This window comes from Oryctolagus cuniculus, chromosome 19, assembly GCF_964237555.1.
Source record: "Oryctolagus cuniculus chromosome 19, mOryCun1.1, whole genome shotgun sequence".
Lineage (NCBI taxonomy): Eukaryota > Metazoa > Chordata > Mammalia > Lagomorpha > Leporidae > Oryctolagus > Oryctolagus cuniculus.
This window is the reverse complement of record NC_091450.1, coordinates 17,979,093-17,997,613: the sequence shown is the minus strand read 5'-3', so window position 1 is coordinate 17,997,613 and position 18,521 is coordinate 17,979,093. Positions and strand designations below refer to the sequence as shown.

The following is an 18,521-nucleotide window of genomic DNA, read 5'->3' as shown; positions in this document are numbered from 1 at the left end:
TGGCAATAATTAAGTTGGACAAAAAAAAAGATATGAGGAATAAACTGTTACAGACTTCAAAAACAGATCTTCACACATCAATTTTGTAATAATATGGGAAAACATTTATGGTGGATCAAGCAGACAGAAAGATAATGCAAAATGGTTGGTTGCTTGGAGGTTAAGATGCCCATATCCCACATCAGAGTTGCTGGGTTCTGTTTCTGGCTCCGGCTCCTGACCCCAGCTTCCTGCCAGTGAAGTTCTTGGGAGGTAGCAGTGATGGCTCAGGTAGTTGGGTTCCTGGTACCTGTGTATGGGACCTGGATGGAGCTCCTGCCTCTTGGCTTGTGCCCCAGCCCAAACCCCAGCCACTGCAGGCCTTTGGGCAATGAATCAGCAGATGAGCTTTCTCTTTCACTGTCTCACAGTTAATAAATAATTTTTAAAAAGAAATAAAGTAAAAATTACACAATAAGGAATATATGTGTTCGTGTATGGTTGATCCAGTCATGGAAGGGGATGCTTTCTGATTCTATTGCACCGTCTTCAGAGAACATTGTCTTCATGAACTCTTTTATTTGATATCTGTTGGACCTGCGCTGATTCTATTTGGTGGTCAGTTTTTATAAATACTCATATTCTTTATGTGGTTGAAAAGAACATGCATTTTCTATTGGGTGGAACTGTCTATATATGATCATTCAAGTTTGTTACTTGTGCTCCAATCTTTAAATCTTTACTAATTTTTAGTCTGATATAATATTAAGAGAGTATATTAAAATATTCCACTATGATTATGAGTTTTTTACTTTTTGTAAATTCTAATTTTTTTCCTATCTGAGGGCTGCTATTAGGTATATATGACAGGAGTATCATAGTCTCCTGTTAATTTTTGTTAATATTATGGTAAAGTTGTTTAATTTTGTGTTCCTTATGGGGCGGGGCGGGGGAGAGAGAAAGTGAAAGTGAAACTTCTTTTTTTTTTTTTTTTTTTTTTGACAGGCAGAGTGGACAGTGAGAGAGAGAGAGACAGAGAGAAAGGTCTTCCTTTACCATTGGTTCACCCTCCAATGGCCGCTGCAGCTGGCGTGCTGCGGCTGGTGCACCACACTGATCCAAAACCAGGAGCCAGGTGCTTCTCCTGGTGTCCCATGCGGGTGCAGGGCCCAAGGACTTGGGCCATCCTCCACTGCACTCCTGGGCCATAGCAGAGAGCTGGACTTGAAGAGGGGCAACCGGGACAGAATCCGGCGCCCTGACTGGAACTAGTACCTGGTGTGCCCGGCGCCGCAGGCAGAGGATTAGCCTATTGAGCCATGGTGCCAGCCAAAAGTGAAACTTCTAACCAACCACTGATTCACTTCCTAAATGACCACAAGGACAAGGACCGAGCCTGGAACTCTAGCTGTGTCTTCCACATGGCTAGTGAGGGCAAAGCACTTGGGCCATCTTCCACATCTTTCATAGGTGCATTAGCAGGGAGCTGGATCAGAAGCACAGTAGCTAGGACTTGAACAGGTACTCTGATATGGGGTGCCACCATAGCCTGCCATAGCACAATGCCAGCAATACAAGGCGGGCATTTGGTGCCACAGTTATGATGCTGCCTGGTTCAAGGTCCAGCTCCTCTACTTCCCATCCAGTTTCCTGCTAATTTGCACTCTAGCAAGCAGCAGGTATTGCCTCAAGTACTTGGGCCCCTGCCTCCCATATGGGAGACCCAGATTGAGTTCTGGGTCCTGACTTTGCCCTGGCCCAGCCTTGGCTGTTGTGGGCACGTAGGGAGTAAACCAGTAAAGAGAAGATTGCTTACTGTTTGTCCCTCTCACTCTGCCTTCAAATTAAGTGGAAATAATTTTTTTAAAAAAGATTTCCCCAGTTGAACTAAACTAGTTCTGAATATTTTTGAAATTATTTTCTTCGTTTGGTGCCTACATGTGCAGTATCACATTCAATACTTGCAAATGGACATAGCAAAAATTAAATGTGCCTCAAAACACTCAAGATGAACACAGCAGGCTATAATATTCAATGTCATGGCCATTCCAGAAAGAAAGGTCCAAGTTCAGTGTCATGAGCCTTTCTGGCTCCCTTCCATGGATTGATGCTGGAATGAGCTTTGCCCTGTGATACTCATTCTTGTCACTGATTAACCAGCAGTACAGGCAGGCTATCCTGCCAACATTTACTGTGCCTGGGGAGAGACATCTGGCCAACCTTTGGTGAGGAGGGAAAATGTCCACTCGTTACCACCAAGCTGCCAGTGATAGCTACCTGGAACTTCTGAAAGAGGCTACCAAGCGAGATCTGAATCTCTCTGATGAAGATGGCATGACTCCCACTCTCCTGGCAGCCTACCATGGGAACTTGGAAGCCCTGGAAATTATCTGCAGCAGAGGGTAAGTTCAACATAATGTCTTCTGTGGGAAACAGTGCTGATAACAGGATTTTTTTTTTTTGACTGGCAGAGTTAGACAATGAGAGAGAGAGAGAGACAGAGAGAAAGGTCTTCCTTCTGTTGGTTCACCCCCGAAATGGCCGCTACAGCCGGTGTGCTACGCTGATCCAAAGCCAGGAGCCAGGTACTTCCTCCTGGTCTCCCATGAGGATGCAGGGACCAAGCACAAGCACTTGGGCCACCTCCACTGCACTCTCAGGCCACAGCAGAGAGCTGGACTGGAAGAGGAGCAACCGGGACAGAATTGGCGCCCCAACTGGGACTAGAACCTGGGGTACTGGCGCTGCAGGCGGAGGATTAGCCTAGTGAGCCCTGGCGCCAGCCTGATAGCAGGATTTTGTAGTCGGCAGCAGGAGACAAAGAAGTCAGTGCAAACACTTTGTTCTCTTTCTAGACTTTCTAAATAATTGAATTTTTAGAGAAAGGCAGAAAAATCTGCCCAGGGAGGCACTAGTTTTACAGTGAGAACTGGTGCCATGAGAGTGGCTCATTCCTTAGCACAAGTATAGGAGAGACACTAAACTCTAAGGTGTTGTTACCTGCCTTGGGTGCAGGGAAGATAAATTAATTCCATGCCTCTCAAGTCTTTTCCATGAAATTTAAATAGAGATCATGGTTCTACTTGGTTTTGAGTTGTCAACCTTGATTGGAATAAAAGGCATATTTTTATTATAAATTTTCATAAATGCCTTTAAAATCCCACAGCTTTTTGTTAATATTCAATCCCAGTGCAAGCTCATGATTGCTGAAGAGAGTTGCTGGCTCTGTCAGCCACAGCACACACACACTACCCCCACTCCGAACTTTAAAACAGCAGTTTTGCTAGCTCCTTTTCTCTGCTTTTTCTGCCTGTGACCAGAGGAGCTAGGCAGTATTAGCAACTACAACCCAAGATGAGTAAAGAAAGGGGAAAAATAAAATGTAAATGAAGAAGCCAACTAAATTCAATACCTATTCATTTTGTATCTGTTACATGCCAGTCATTTTGCTAGCCACTGGGCATGCTGTCATCAGTAAGAGAGATACAATTTCTGTGATGGTGATCACATCTGAGAGTAGAAGACATGACAGGTCTTATAGAAATGGAAATGAGAAGGCATGAAATAACTCAGGCATTCATCCTACTCAGGGTGTAGGAAAAGCTTTCCTAAGGGGCGAGCAATTCAGCTGGGATTCGAAGCGCTGAAGATGGAAGAGAAGTTTCCCCCACCACTGAGCACTGTGGATTACACTGTAGATTCCAGGATCTGAAGAAGTTGGATGTTGCTGGTCATGGCTTGAATGGGGACAGGACAAGTGTAAGAAATGTGACCATGTTACCAACATCCTTGAGACCACTATTAAGGAGTTGAACATTATTCTAAAAGCCTGGAAAGCCATGTCTTGTGGGTTAGGCAGGGGAATCACCAGGCAGATTTATGTTCATAAAATTTACTCAGGGAGCTGTGTAGCAGTCAGAGAGAGTGTTCAGGGGCTGTTTTAATTGTAGAGATGAAATGACCTGGACTATGGTAGTGTCAGTGGGAATGTAGAGACGTGGATGTATTTGAGTGGCAGTTTAGATGTAGAACCGGTGACTGTGTGTGGGCAAAGGAAGGGGAGGGTCAAGGCCCCAGGTTCTGACTTGGACAGTTTGTGGATGCTGACACCCTTTATTGAAGAGGGGGGCACTTTCTGAAGAGTAAGAAGAACCAGGGCTTGGGAGAGTTGAGGCCCCCCTGAGAGCTAAAGGAGGATGTGAGTGAAGTTGATGTTTCCCATCCTTATCTGATGTATGACTTCCCATCCCAGGCACCCCCACCCCACAGTCAGCTTTCTCCAGATCCCAACCCTGTGTCATCTCACTGCTTCTCCCACTCAGCTGAGGCTTCCCAAACTTCCCTCCTCTGCTGAGCATTTATGTATACCTCCTTTCACAAAGGGCAAGATGTCAGTTACTCTCAAACCAGTGAGCGAGTTTGTCCCCACCGGGAGAGGGCTAAGCATTCTGTTCTCTTAGCAGAGTCCTTGTCCTGTTCAAGGTCTACTTTATTTTACTTACTTATTTTTAAAGATTTGTTTTTTTGAAAGAGTTACAGAGAGAGAGGGACACAGAGAGAGAGAGAGCGCGCGCGAGAGTGTGAGAGTGAGCGAGCTTCTATCTACAGGCTCACTCCCCAAATGGCTGCAATACCAGGGCTGGGCCAGGCTGAAGCCAGGAGCCAGGAGCTTCTTCCAGATCTTCCATGGAAGTAGAAGGGGCTCAAACACCTGGGCTATGTTTTACTGTTTTCCCAGGCCATTAGCAGGGATCTAGATCAGAAGTGGAGCAGCTGGCGTAGGAACTGGAGCCCACATGGGATGCCAGAGCCAAAGGAATTGTTTTCATCCTATGCACAATTTCAGCCCCTTGAGGTCTACTTTAAATGGCAGTACTCAGATGTTCTCCCTCTCTTCTCTGTAAGCCTGAAATATTTTCTTACAATAATCATCTTACCGGTCTTTAATTACAAAAGTTAACATTAGCTGAACCAGAAAATTAAGCCACACACATGAACACAAAATATAAAGAAAAAAAGTACTATGATGCCGTAGTGTTAACATTTATGTTACAAGTGATATGTTATATATAAATATATATGTAGATATAGTGTATATAATATATATGTGTCAATATATGTCAATACATCTTCTATAATTTAATTTTCAAGGACTTCTTAGTATTCTAGTCAACAAATATATTTCTTAGTCATTCCTTCTACTGGACACATACTTTATTTTTCCTAGTTGAACAATGCTGTGATGAGTATTAAACATAAGTCTTTTCTCATACTTTTTTGAGAATAAATTCTCCCAAGTGAAGTTTCTCAATCAGTTGGCATATACTTAGTTCATTTGCACTACTCTAACACAATACATTGGACTGGGTACTTTACAAGGAAAAAGAATTTATTTCTTACACTCTGCAGCTGGGAAGTTCAAGATCAAGGCTATATCAGGTTGAGCATCTGGTGAGAACCTAGAGGTGGTACTTTGTTGCTCCTCCCTGGGGGAGGAAGGCTGAATCTTCAAAAGGCAGAAAGGAGAGAAGGGAGGAAAAAAGGGTGAATTTCCTCCACCAAGCCCTTTTACAAGGGCACCTGGATCTGTTCATGAGGGTGGAGCCTTTATGAGTCAATCACTCCTAAAGGCAGCACCTCTTTATACTGCTGCATTGGAGATTAAATTTCAACATGAATTTTGGAGAGTACATAGACATTCAAACCATAGAAATGTGTACAATTTAAAGACTTGTATATATATTGACAAATTGTTCTTCACAAAATAGGTACCCATTTTTACAAATATGATAAGTCCAAAATGATACATCAATGTGACTTTAACATTCTTTTCTTTAGTTACTGGTGAGGTTGAGAATTTCTTTTATGCTTAATGGATGTTGTATTTCTACTTTTGTGAACTATTTATTGATAACCCTACCCCACTTTTTTTTTTTAAAGATTTATTTATTTTTTCAAGAGGCAGAGTTAACAGACAGGAAGGTCTTCCATCTGTTGGTTCATTCCCCAAAAGACTGCAACTGCCAGAGCTGGGCCAATCTGAAGCCAGGTGTTGGAAGGAGCTTCTTTCAGTCTCCCATGTTGGTGCAGGGACCCAAGCACTTGGGCCATTATCAGGGAGCTGGTTTGGAAGTGGAGTAGCCAGGGCACAAACTGGTGCCCATAATGGATGCCAGCCCTGTAGGCAGAGGCTTAACCTACTATGCCACAGTGCTAGCCCTTTTACCCCACTTTTATATTGTGATCTTCAACATTTCCCGTTGATTTATAAAAAGGCTTTTTAAAGTTAATATCAACCTTTGTCATATATTACAAATATATTTTCACAATTAACAGTTTATATTTTGACAACAGCTATTTTATATACAAATGTAAACATACATACATGTAGAGAGTATATAAATCTATTTTTGCCGTACAATTCTAATGTTGAGATCATGCCTAAATATTTACTGACATTTTCTTTTTAAAGACCTATTTGTTTATTTGGAAGTCAGAATTGGAGAGAGGGACGGATAGATGTTCCATTCATTGGTAAATTCCCCAGATGGCTGCAACATCCAGGGCTGGGCCAGGCTAAAGCCAGGAGCCAGGAGCCTCTTCTAGGTTTCCCACATGGGTAGCAGGGGCCGGAGCAGCCAGACCATCCTCCACTGTATTTCCTAGGTCATTAGCAGGGAGCTAGATTGGAAGTGGAACAATCGAGGCATGAACCGGTGCCCACAGGGGATTGCAGAGTCGCAGGCAGTGGTTTTACCGCTTAAGCCACAACACTAGCCACCATCCCCCACCCCTGCAATCCCAACTAACATTTTCATTAGCACTTCTTTAGTTTTATTTTTCATTTAAATACTTGATACATAATTTATTTTGCCTTAAGATCTGAAGTTACGCTCTATGTGTTCTCTACTTAGTCATTTATTCCAATTCAATTTGTTGTATACAGCCCATCCCTTTCTCCACTAATCTGACGTAGTCATAAATTTATTTCAATGTAATATCACAATCTAGCCCATTTGCTCATATTTATTAAGTGCTGGCTGTGGGCACAGAAATTCTTCTGACTCTGCATTTTCTAGTCCTTCTTTCTCAACTCTAGTCATTGATTCCAGTACATTTTAGATTTTATTTTCTTACACAGAAGCATTTAAGATATGCTGTGTTAAGTTGGCCTGGAATAGACTTAAAAAAAAAAGGTGAGTTTTCATAAGTAAATTTTCATTTTTAAATTATTTGAGAGGCAAAGAGAGAGAGAGAGAGACAGGGACAAACAGATAAACAAACAAACAGGGAGTTCCCATTCACTGGTTCACTCTCCAAATTTCCACCATGACTGGGGCCATACCAGGATGAAGCAAGAAGCTGAGAACTCAGTCTAGCCTCCCTCGTGGGTGGAACCCAGTCAGTTGAGCCATCACTACTGCGTCCCTGGGTCTGCATTAACAAAAGTCTGGAATCAAATTAGAGCTGTCCAATACCAGGCTGTTTTGATTATAACTGCCCTGCAGTGTGTCTTAAAATTAGGTATTCTGTTGCCTTTGGCTTTGTTTTTGTTGTTTAAGATTGCTTTAGCTATTTGAGGTCTCTTGTGTTTCCATATGAATTTTGGCATTGTTTTTTCTAGTTCCGAGAAGAATGTCATTGGTATTTTGATTGGGATCACATGTAATCTGTAAACTGCTTACGGTAGTATGGACATTTCAATGATATTCTTACATTTTGATGACATTAATTCTTACATTTTGATGAGATAAATTATTCCAATCCATGAAGATGGAAAATTTTTCCATTTGTTGTGTCTTATTATATTTCTTTCTTTAATATTTTATAATTTTCATTGTAGATATCTTTTATTTCCTTGTTTAAATTGATTCCAAGGATTTTTTTTTGGTAGCTATTATGAATAGTACTAATCTCATAAGTTTTTTTCTCAGCCATCCCATTATCTATGTATATAAACACTATTGATTTTTGTATATTGATTTTATATTCTGCAACTTTACCAAAGTCTCTTATGAGCTCCAATAGTTTCTTAGTGGAGTCTTTTGGTTTCCCTGTAAATAGGATCATGTCATCTGCAAACAGGGATAATTTGACTTCTTCCTTTCCAATTTTTATCCCCTGTGATTTCTTTTTCTTGCCTAATAGGTCTGGCTAAAACTTCTAGAACTATACTGAATGGACATGATGAGAGTGGTCATCCTTGTCTAGTCCCAGATCTTAGTGGAAATGCTTCCAGCTTTTCCTCATTTAATATGATTCTCTGTGTGGGTTTGTCATATGTTGCTTTGGTTGTGTTAAGAAATGTTCCTTCTATACCCAATTTGCTTAAGGTTTTTATAATCCTTTTTAAAGGATGTTATAATTTATCAGATGCTTTCTCTGCATCTATTGAGATAATCATATGGTTTTTATTCTTCGATTTGTTATTATGATATATCACATTTAACTGATTTGCATATGTTGAACCCTTCCTGCGTACCAGGGATAAATCCCACTTGGTCTGGGTGAGTGATTTTTCTGATATGTTGCTGGATTCAATTAGCTAGTATTTTTTCCGAGGAATTTTGCATCTATGTTCATCAGGAATGTTGGTCTATAGTTCTCTTTGTTGTATATCTTTTCCTGGTTTTGGTCTCATAGGAGTTTGGGGGGATTCCCCCCCTTTCAATTGTTTTGGATAGTTTGGAAAGAATTAGAATTAATTCTTCTTTAAAAGTCTGGTAGAATTCAGCAGTGAAGTCTGGGTTTTTCATTGTAGGGTGGGTCTACATTACTGATTTAATATTTATCTTGATTATTGGTCTATTTAATTTTTCTATGTCTTCATGACTCAATTTTGGTAGATTGTATGTGTCCAGAAACCTATCAGTTTCTTCTAGATTTTTTGATTTGCTGGCATATAGCTGTTCTTAGTAATTCCTGATGATTCTTTTTCTCCATGGTCTATGTTATAGCATCTCTTTTTTCATCTCTGAGTTTATTAATTTGGGTCTTTTTTTTTTTTGCCCCTTTTTTGGTCAGTTGGGCCAGTGGTGTATCAATTTTGCTTATTTTTTTCAAAAAAACAGGTCTTCATTCCACTGTTTTGTATGTTTTGTTTCAATTTTGCTTATTTATTCTCTTTATTTAATTATTTCTTTCCTCCTGCTAATTTTGGGCTTGGTCTGTTCTTGTTTTTCTGATCCTTGAGATACATTGTTAGATCACTTATTTGATGCCTTTTCAATTTCTTGATGTAGGCATTGATTGCTGTAAACTTCCCTTTTAACACTGCTTTTGCTAAGAAGGAAAAATTTAATTTAGAAGCTAATCAATTATTGAGGCCCATTCCATTGGATTATGTTAGAAGATGTTTTCTTCTTTCTAAAATTTCAGGATGGAAAGCAAGTATTACATGTATTATCCTACAATGGGAAGGATAATGACCCTAATTACCAAAAAAATTCATTTTGCCTTTAAAAATTGGTTTTGTTTTCTAAAATGGACATGCATTCTTTTGTCTCTGATTCTTAAGGGAGTACAGGCTTACCACAATATTTCATATCATATTAGAAATGTATAGGTAATGAGGTAAAAAATCACACCAATTTTCACAGTCGCCAACATATGGATCCACTGTATAGATGTTCCCCAACTTACAGCGAGGCTGTGTCCTAATAATGTTTATAATTTTCCTATTGGACATTATAGCTTAGCAACGCAGGTCACTGGAGAGCACCAGTGTTTACTCTCATGACTGCACAGCTGAATGGGAGCTGCTGCTGCTGTGGCTACCCAGAATCTCTGGAGAGTATCCAATTTTGCTAGCTTGGGGAGAGATGAAAATTTAAAGCACAGTTTCTTCACTGGAAAGTCAAAGAATTGTTAAGTCAAATGATCACAAATTGGGGATCATCCATCTATCCTTTTGTACTTGTTTTGAAAGTATGGCACAGACACATTCAACTTTATCCCTCAAAAATGCAGTCCTATAACCTGTGCCAAACTCTTTTAATTATTTAACAATATGTCATGAACCATTTGAAGAGTTGAGATCCATGCCACAATTTTTAATGACTCCATGATATTCTGATTTATAGTTTTATCATTATTTATTTTAATTGACAAATAGTATACCTTATGATATATAATGATTATAAATATTTATTGCAGAATGGTTAAATCAAGGTAATTAATATATATGACATCATGTATTTATGTTTTGTGTGTGCATGTGTGTGTATGTGTGTTAGAAACACCAAAATCTGTTCTTTTAGCATTTGTCAAGTATACCTGTATGGAGATACATTATTATTAATAGCCATCATGTGTACCATTGATCTCTTAAACTTATTCCTCCTCTGTAACTGAAGTTTTGTATTGTTTAACATCTTCCCAGTTCCCTGCCTTCCCTCAGTTCTACCCTGCTTCTATGAGTTCAACATTTTTAGAATTGGCATGTAAGTTCAGTCATGCAGTATGTGGCTTTCCATGCCTGTCTTATGCCATTTAACATGACATCCTTCCAGGCTTATCTCTATTGTTGTAAATGACGGAATCTCCTTGTTTTAAAGGCTGATTTGTATTCCACTGTGTATATATACTATATTTTCTTTTTCCATTCAATTATTGATGGACCCTTAATGGTGATTCTATAGTTCATTCAGTTGCTTATGCATGACACTTTATTTGGCCCTGTTTTTATTCTGACTTGAGAGTTATGTCAAGTTGGAATGAACGTCCTCACTCATTCATCTTTGTACAAGGGTGTCACATTTCCTTAGGATAAATTCCTAAAGGCAGAAATTTGTTGATTTGAAATTTGAATTTGTTGATTTGAAAGGGTGTCACATTTTAAAGGCTTTTGGTGCATATTATGCAGGACATTTGGACCACTTTATTCCTCCTCCAGCAATATTTCTTTCCTTACACTCCTGATAAAATTAACTATTTTTTTAATCATTGCCTATCAAATAGGCAATAGTGCATTATTTAATTTGCGTTTTTAAAATCTTTTTAAAAGATTGATTTATTTATTGAAAAGCAGAGCATCAAAGACAGAAAGCAAGTGAGCACGATTTTGAGAGAGGGAGCTCTTCCACCTGCTGGTTCACTCTCAGATGGCTGCAAAGGCCGGGGCTGGACCAGGCCAAGACCAGGAGCTTCTTCCCGGTCTCCCACATGAGCAGCAGGGGCCCAAGTACTTGGGCCACACTCCTCTGCTTACGTAAGTGCGTTAGCAATCAACTACATCAGAAGTGGAGAAGCCAAGACTTGAACCGGCACTCCAATATGGGATGATGGCATTGTAAGTGGCATTTAGCCCACTGCAACACAATGTTAGCCCCTGAGCTGTTATCTTTTAAAATTTTATTGTTGTTTACTTATTTGAGCCAAAGAGTGAGTGAGCTCCTATGTGGCAATTAATTCCCCAAATGCCTGGAAGCCTGGAACTGAATCCAGGACTCCCATGTGAGGGGCAGGGACCCATCCACTTGAGCCATCATCTGCTACTCCCAGGGCATGCATTAGTAGGAAGGTGGAGTCAGAAGCAGAGCCAGGTGTCTGGCACTGTGGTGTAGTGAGTAAAGTTGCTGCCTGCAGTGCCAGCATCCCATACAGGCATTTGTTCAAGTCCCTGCTGTTCCACTTCTAATCCAGCTCCCTGCTAATGGTCTGGGAAAAGCAATGGTTCACTTCCCAAAAGGCCGCAACAGCTGGAGCTGTGCTGATCCGAAGCCAGGAGCCAGGAGCTTCTTCCCGGTCTCCCACATGGGTGCAGGGGCCCAAGGACTTGTGCCATCTTCTACTGCTTTCCCAGGCCATAGCAAAGAGCTGGATGGGAAGAGGAGCAACCAGGACTAGAACCAGCACCCACATGGGATGCTGGCGCTGCAGGTGGAGGATTAACCTACTGTGCCACAGTGCTGGCCCCTCGTCTCAGATTTTTTTTTTTTTGACAGGCAGAGTGGACAGTGAGAGAGAGAGACAGAGAGAAAGGTCTTCTTTTGCCGTTGGTTCAGCCTCCAATGGCCACTGCGGCCGGTGTGCTGTGTCCGGCGCACCGTGATGATCCGAAGCCAGGAGCCAGGTACTTATCCTGGTCTCCCATGCGGGTGCAGGACCCAAGCACTTGGGCCATCCTCCACTGCACTCCCGGGCCATAGCAGAGAGCTGGCCTGGAAGAGGGGCAACTGGGACAGAATCCGGCGCCCCAACCGGGACTAGAACCCGGTGTGCCGGCGCCGCTAGGCGGAGGATTAGCCTAGTGAGCCGCAGTGCTGGCTCAGATTTTTTTTTAAAAAAGATTTATTTTGTTTGAAATACAGAGTTACAGAGAGAAAGAGAGACAGAGAAAGAGCTTCCATCTGCTGGTTCACTCCCCAAATGGCTGCAACAGCCGAGGCTGGGCCAGGCCAAAGCCAGGAGCCAGGAACTCCATGCACATCTTCCCCTTGAGTGGCAGGGGCCCAAGTACCCAGGCCATTTTCAACTGCTTTCCAAGGCACATTAGCAGGAACCTGGGTCAGAAGCAGAGCTGCTGGGACTTGAACTGACACTCAGATATGGGATAGCTGTGTCACAGGTGGTAGCATAACCTGCTGTACCCCAAAGCCTTATCGTCTTTCTACATCCTATACGGGAGTCATGGGTACAATGACAGCCAGAGAGCACACTTTCACAGCCTTACAGGGAAGCCAACAAGCACAGCACCCATGACCTTCAGCACCTGAAATAATCCTAATTCACTGTGATTCCCATTGAACTGTTTCCTCCTGCAGGCATGCCCAGGGTCGTTTCTAAAGAACACATTGTTCAAAATAACCAGAATATTTCTGGTTGTCCATCCTGGGTTACCACCATTACCCTTCTAACACTCGGGCAGGAGCTAGGACACAGGGGACGATGAGACCCAAGGCTTTGTTGATGCAGGTGCCCTCTTTTCATTCCTGGACATGGCTTTGATCAGCAGTGATGCCTCTGACTTAATAACCTGCTCTGCTGGTGGGCAGATTTGGGTCTCAGTTAATGCAAATTACTTCTCAAGACCCAGTGCAAGCCAGAGCCCTCTTTACAGTGGGTGTGGTCAGAGGCAGGGGCACCTGCAGGCCACAGGTAGGAAGGAAAGCACAGAGCTCTGAGTCAGAGAGCAGGATTGGAAGAATTCTGCACCATCCACAACCAGTTGAAGACCAGGCCACGCGTGCCTGCCTGATGGACACTGCCCAGCTCAAGAGTCGCTGCAAAGATGAAATTAGACGGAAGGTTGGAGGCACCTGGAGCAAGCCCAGAGCCCCCCCAGAGGTGGGAGTGGCTCACAGAGGTGCTGGTGTGCTTCAAGGTTTATAGCTGTGCATAGAGCTGAGCTCTGTGGACCCCAAGTGACGTGGTGACCTTAGCACCCCAATCCTGCCCGCAGCCTCTGTTCTCCAAATGCTACCATAGGTGTCACCCAACCCCCCACTGGTCTCCAGGATGGACCCCACTGTGTCCACATGTTTCTGGGCTTATAGGAGCTCCTCAGTTCTGCTTCCTCTGGGAGACAGGCTGATCAAAAGAACCCCATAAAACTCATGCTCCAACGGGCTTTCCAGGTGGAGAACCAGAGGCCTTGTGAGCAGTGCAGCATGTGAGCACAGCCTGGGCTCAGGTCCTGGCAGGTTTGTTTTGAGGTCCAGAGTCAAGGCCTCCGGTGGATCACTTTCCTGTGTGCCTGTCTCCTCCCCTGCTGAACACAGGGAAGACCTCGAACAGAGCCAGCACATGCCCAAGTGGCCCTGAACCATGAGAGGCAGGAAGCTCTCAGGAGCGGGCTTTCCCTGGATCCTTGTCTCTGCTGTTATCTCCACAAAGCTAAGATGGTCATGGAGCAACTTTAAGTTCATGGGCAAAAGAAAATTTATTTCCTGTGCCTTGACCAAAAAGAACAAAGGGAAGATACAGAGGCCAGGGATGTGGGTTCCCAGCCCAACCCCTCTCCTCACTCACTGCCCAGTCACCCTCCAGCTGGGACCTTGGGGCAGGTGTTGTGGCACAGTAGATTCAGCCACCAATTGGGACCCCCGTATCCCATGTCAGAGTGTTGGTTTGAGTCCCAGCTATTCTATATTCTGATCCAGCTTCCTGCTAATGCACCAGGAAGTCAGCAGATGATTCCCAAAGCACCTGTGTCCCTGCCACCCATGTGGCCGCCATCTTGGTGGAGTTGCTGGCTCTTGGTTTCAACCTGGCTATCATGACAAATGGAACCTCTGTCTCTCACTCTCTGCCATTCAAATAAATCTTTAAAAAAAATTAAAAAAGGACCTATGAGGGTCAGAGCAGCAGCCCTGCCTGCCTCTGACAGGATACCCACCCTCTCCCATCTCCTTCACATGCAGAGGAAACGAAAATGGTGAAATATGAGGATGAACCTCTGGTGTCAAGGCAGTACCATCTCTGCTCTAAGCTAAAGCTCAGACACTGCACTGGGGCTGTCTGCCCAAGTGGCCCAGCTCAGCAGCAACTGCCCCAGGGCAATGGGGGAGCTGCAGTGGGGACAGCAGCTGCAGCACTGCTCTGTAGCAGGCCCCGCCCCCACTTACTTGCCCAGCAATTCCCTGAGTATCCTGGCCACGGCCCTGCCCATGTTGAATCGTCCACCGCTGAGGATGTTCGTGGCCACCTGGGAATCCAGAGAATTCATTTTTATAAAGAAAAACACTTTTGAAAGAATGATTGCTCTCTGAGAAGAACTTCACCAAAAAATCAAATCAACTTCAAAAGGAAAAATTGAAATGGAATAGATGATCAGGGTAATTTAATGTAAGCCAATTGTGTATTTAGTTTACCAACCCAAATTTAAAAATTATTGCTCAAGTGCACCAATCTACCAAAAACCAAGGGCAAAATATGGGTTATTTTATAAGCTCTCCAGTGAGTTTCTTGTTGGGGAAGAAAATATAGAGAAAAAAAAAATCAACACTGAAAGGCCACCAGAAAATGCGAAACACTGGAGTTAGAGGAAAGTTTTATTGTTGAGTGGGGGACACCTCACAGGCTAGAGGGAGAGGGCGAGAGAGGGTAAAGAAGTGAGAGGGGTTGAGAACGAGAGGTCAAGAGAGCGCATGCGGGAAACAGATCCTGTTATAGTCTTGCAGCAGGTAAGGAAGTGGGAGCAGCGAATTCCGTTAGGGTGGGGGTGGAGCTGACATTTGTGGTTGGGCCATTTGGTCACCTGACTTCTAGCAAGCCAGGTTGGGCCCTGGAGAAGCCAAGATGGTGTCCAGGGCTTGAGATGGCGCCTTTACATAAGATGGTGCCATTTACTAACAAATGCTGGACTCAATTTAACCCAAGCAAACCACAGAACATCATTGTTGGCTGTGAATTGTCAAATGAGGGGGACCACTTTGTGAATACTTGGGATATGATTGCAATGGTTCTATCAAGAAATGTGAAAGGTGACAGGGACTGAATTTAGAATGAAATTCATCAGCAGAACATATTTTAAATTAATCATTACATCAATTTGGAAAAGTCTGTACATAGAATGATTTGCTTGTAGAAACAGCTTCCATGTACTAGAGAAACTTGAGAGTCATCTTACTGATATTTTCATCAGCAAATTCAGAATTTTGCGTTTGACATTTTCTGAAAAGAAGACATACATTTTGGGTCCCCTCAGGTTTTGTTCCTGCTATTCTTCCCTACTTGCAAGCATCCTTTAAAATCCATTGAGATGGAAAACTTAGCTCTATGACCTTAAGCAATTGATTTAACCCAGATTTCTTAATACCTTGACACACCCCTACCCACAGTGCACTCCTCCCAATAATTTCTTTTTTAACCTTATCCAACCCAGGGATTATTTCAAGCAAATTTAATCAATCTGTTTATGTTTATAGTAACATCTTGGATGTTTTACAATCCCTTTAATGTCTAGTGTACTTGAGGAGTCTTTTGAATCTGGTGTTCAGTTAAAAAGTGCAATCACATGTTTAGGGGTGAGGCATTGTGTTCCCCTAAGATGCACAACCATGCCAGTGCTGAAAAGGGTGCCTTTGATCCAAAACTACTAAATCAGGCTGACCAACCAGAGCCGCCTTGAAAGTGGCTGCCAGCAAAGCTGTGTCATTTACCATTTGCTTTCCTAAGGTTTAATTTCACTTTCCTTCCTTATCCTTCTCACTCCTTTTTCTTGCCCCTAACTCCATGCACTCTAGAGGTGCTGATAGACACTCCTAGTTCCCCAAGTGTGCCCTGTAATATCACCCAACCCCGCAGCTGCTCATGCTGTGTTCTCTGCACAGAAGGAGGTCGCCAATTGCCGGGTTACCAGTTGGATCTAGCACACAAATGTGTTTTATTTGGACTGCCCTGTATTTATCTTTTAAATTCGAGCCAGCACATAAAAAAAAAAAAAGTTGCACATGAAATTCTGCATCTCTGACTTTGCTTGAAAAATGAAACCTCTGGCAATATTGCCTCTGCTTTTATTCAAGGTAGCATCAGCCACAATGTCCTTTCTAGGTAGAGCAGGCACGTAACCATGACTTTGTTGGAAGAAAAAACTTAGCTCCATTCAGTCATTCACTAACGTTACCAGCTTGGTTTGGGTTTGAGACTGGCTAGGAATAGATGACACAAAGAAAGGAAAGACACAGGCTTTGCCTTCTGGAATTATTATCTAGTTAAGGAGACAGAGCATATATAGCTGACAAGTTCAGACTATAAGCGCTTTTGTGCTGCAGGAATTTGCTAGATGGGTGTGAGAAAAACCAGAACTATGAAATTAAGGATTGTGAGTTTAGACACAAGGGAAATACTAATAACAAATGTTTGCTGACTATTCACTATGTGCCACACACTTTTCTGATGCTTTATGTGTCTTGAATTAACTAATTCACATAACAATTCTATGAGTAGTAGTAGTAGTATCCTCAGTTTGCAGAGCAGGGTACCAGGTTGTAGGAAAGTTCATTTGAACTTGAAGCCTTGTCACTGGTGAAGTGGGAAGGCTGGGATGTGTCACCATACAGTGTATTGTGTTGGAGACAATTAGACTGGGACACCAGGGATCCAGGTGCACTGCCTGTTACCCTTGGGCAAATCGATTATGCTCCCTGAGTCTTATTTTACTCTTATGATAATGACCCTTCCCTTCCTTCTCCAAGAGGGAGGTTGTGATAATTGGTGGTGGTGGACAATGAACGTGAAAGTGCTTTCACAATTGAAAAGCATGAGGCAGGAGGAGTTACAAACCTGATTTGTCAAATGAGAGGCCAGTGGTTGGTCCGTGTTAATTAGTGCAGTTCTTCTCAGCCTGTAGTGAGTCTAAATATCATCTGGGGGATCTTGTTAAACTCTAAATTCTGATTCAGTGAGTCTTCACTGGAGTTCTAGATTCTACATTTCTAGAAAACTCAACAAGAAATACTGCTGCTGGTGTCAACTGACCACTGATCTGGGAACTAAAACTGAGTAGCAAGGAGTGAGTAGGAGGGGTTCTGGTACATTATCAGTTCAGTTGCAAGGGTATAGATCTGCTCTTCTGTTTCAGTCTTCTATTCTCCAGAAATGTTGAGAATTTTTCAGTCTCTCTCTCCTGTCCTCCACCAGGTCTGTGCCTGTTTGTAAATTAAAGGCCTCACAAGACAGGGGAGCTGGTGTCTTGGAGCAGGGTTCCAATAAGCATTCATTCATTCCACAGGTTTGTGTTGAGCACCTTCTGTATCCCTGTTTCTGTGCCAGGCATTGGGTCTCTGGCCTTAGTAACATCTTTTTTTTTTTTTTTCCACTTATTTGACAGGTAGAGTTAGACAGTGAGAGAGAGAGAGAGAGGGGCAGAGAGAAAGGTCTTCCTTCCATTGGTTCACCCCCCAGAATGGCTGCTATGGCTGGCGCTGCGCCAGGAGCCAGGTGCCTCCTCCTGGTCTCCCATGCGGGTGCAGGGCCCAAGCACTTGGGCCATCCTCCACTGCCCTCCAGGGCCACAGCAGAGAGCTGGACTGGAAGAGGAGCAGCAAGGACTAGAACCCAGCGCCCATATGGGATGCCAGTGCTGCAGGCGGAGGATTAGCCAAGTGAGCCATGGCACCGGCCCCCTTTAATAACATCTAATGATGCCCCAAGTTCTACCTTGAACTCTTGTAGAAATATTTACATATGTGACACTGGAATTAAGCTGAAGAGAAAGGGAAATATTCTACCCTTTGTCTGAATAATTGTTGTAGCAGACATTGCCATCTACTCAACATCTTGTTCCTCTCTTTTTTTTCTGATGAGGACATCATTTTGTTGAGTGATTTACTTTCTTACAAGTGACTCAGGGGAGGTTAGCTATTGGTGTGCTGGCACCACCTCTTACCAGCTCATGAGAAGTTATTGCTAAATTTCCAGGAAGTTTGAGAGTTAAATATAGCAATTATTAGAAATAAAAATATGAATTTGAAAAACAAAAAAAAGGAAAAATATAAATTTGAACTTTATAATAAATTAAAAAGTAACACTTGAAACTCATTACTTCCTAATTATTTTACTACATTTTGCTATTGTCTCTTAAGATTAGGCATGTCTAG

At 42.7% G+C, this 18,521-nt stretch overlaps 1 protein-coding gene across 3 annotated transcripts in view; it reads left to right on the top strand.

The window, feature by feature from the left end:
* The first annotated feature begins 989 nt into the window (after nt 1-989).
* ANKS4B (ankyrin repeat and sterile alpha motif domain containing 4B) overlaps nt 990-18,521 on the top strand; it is a 33,375-nt gene continuing 15,843 nt past the window's right edge. For all 3 annotated transcript variants that reach the window (XR_011384664.1, XR_011384663.1, XM_002711815.5), the window contains exon 1: nt 990-2,381. Coding sequence is in view for 1 of the 3 variants with exons in the window: in XM_002711815.5 (XP_002711861.4) it covers nt 2,218-2,381 (164 nt within the window). In the remaining 2 variants the exon portion in view is untranslated. The remainder of the gene's footprint in view (nt 2,382-18,521) is intronic.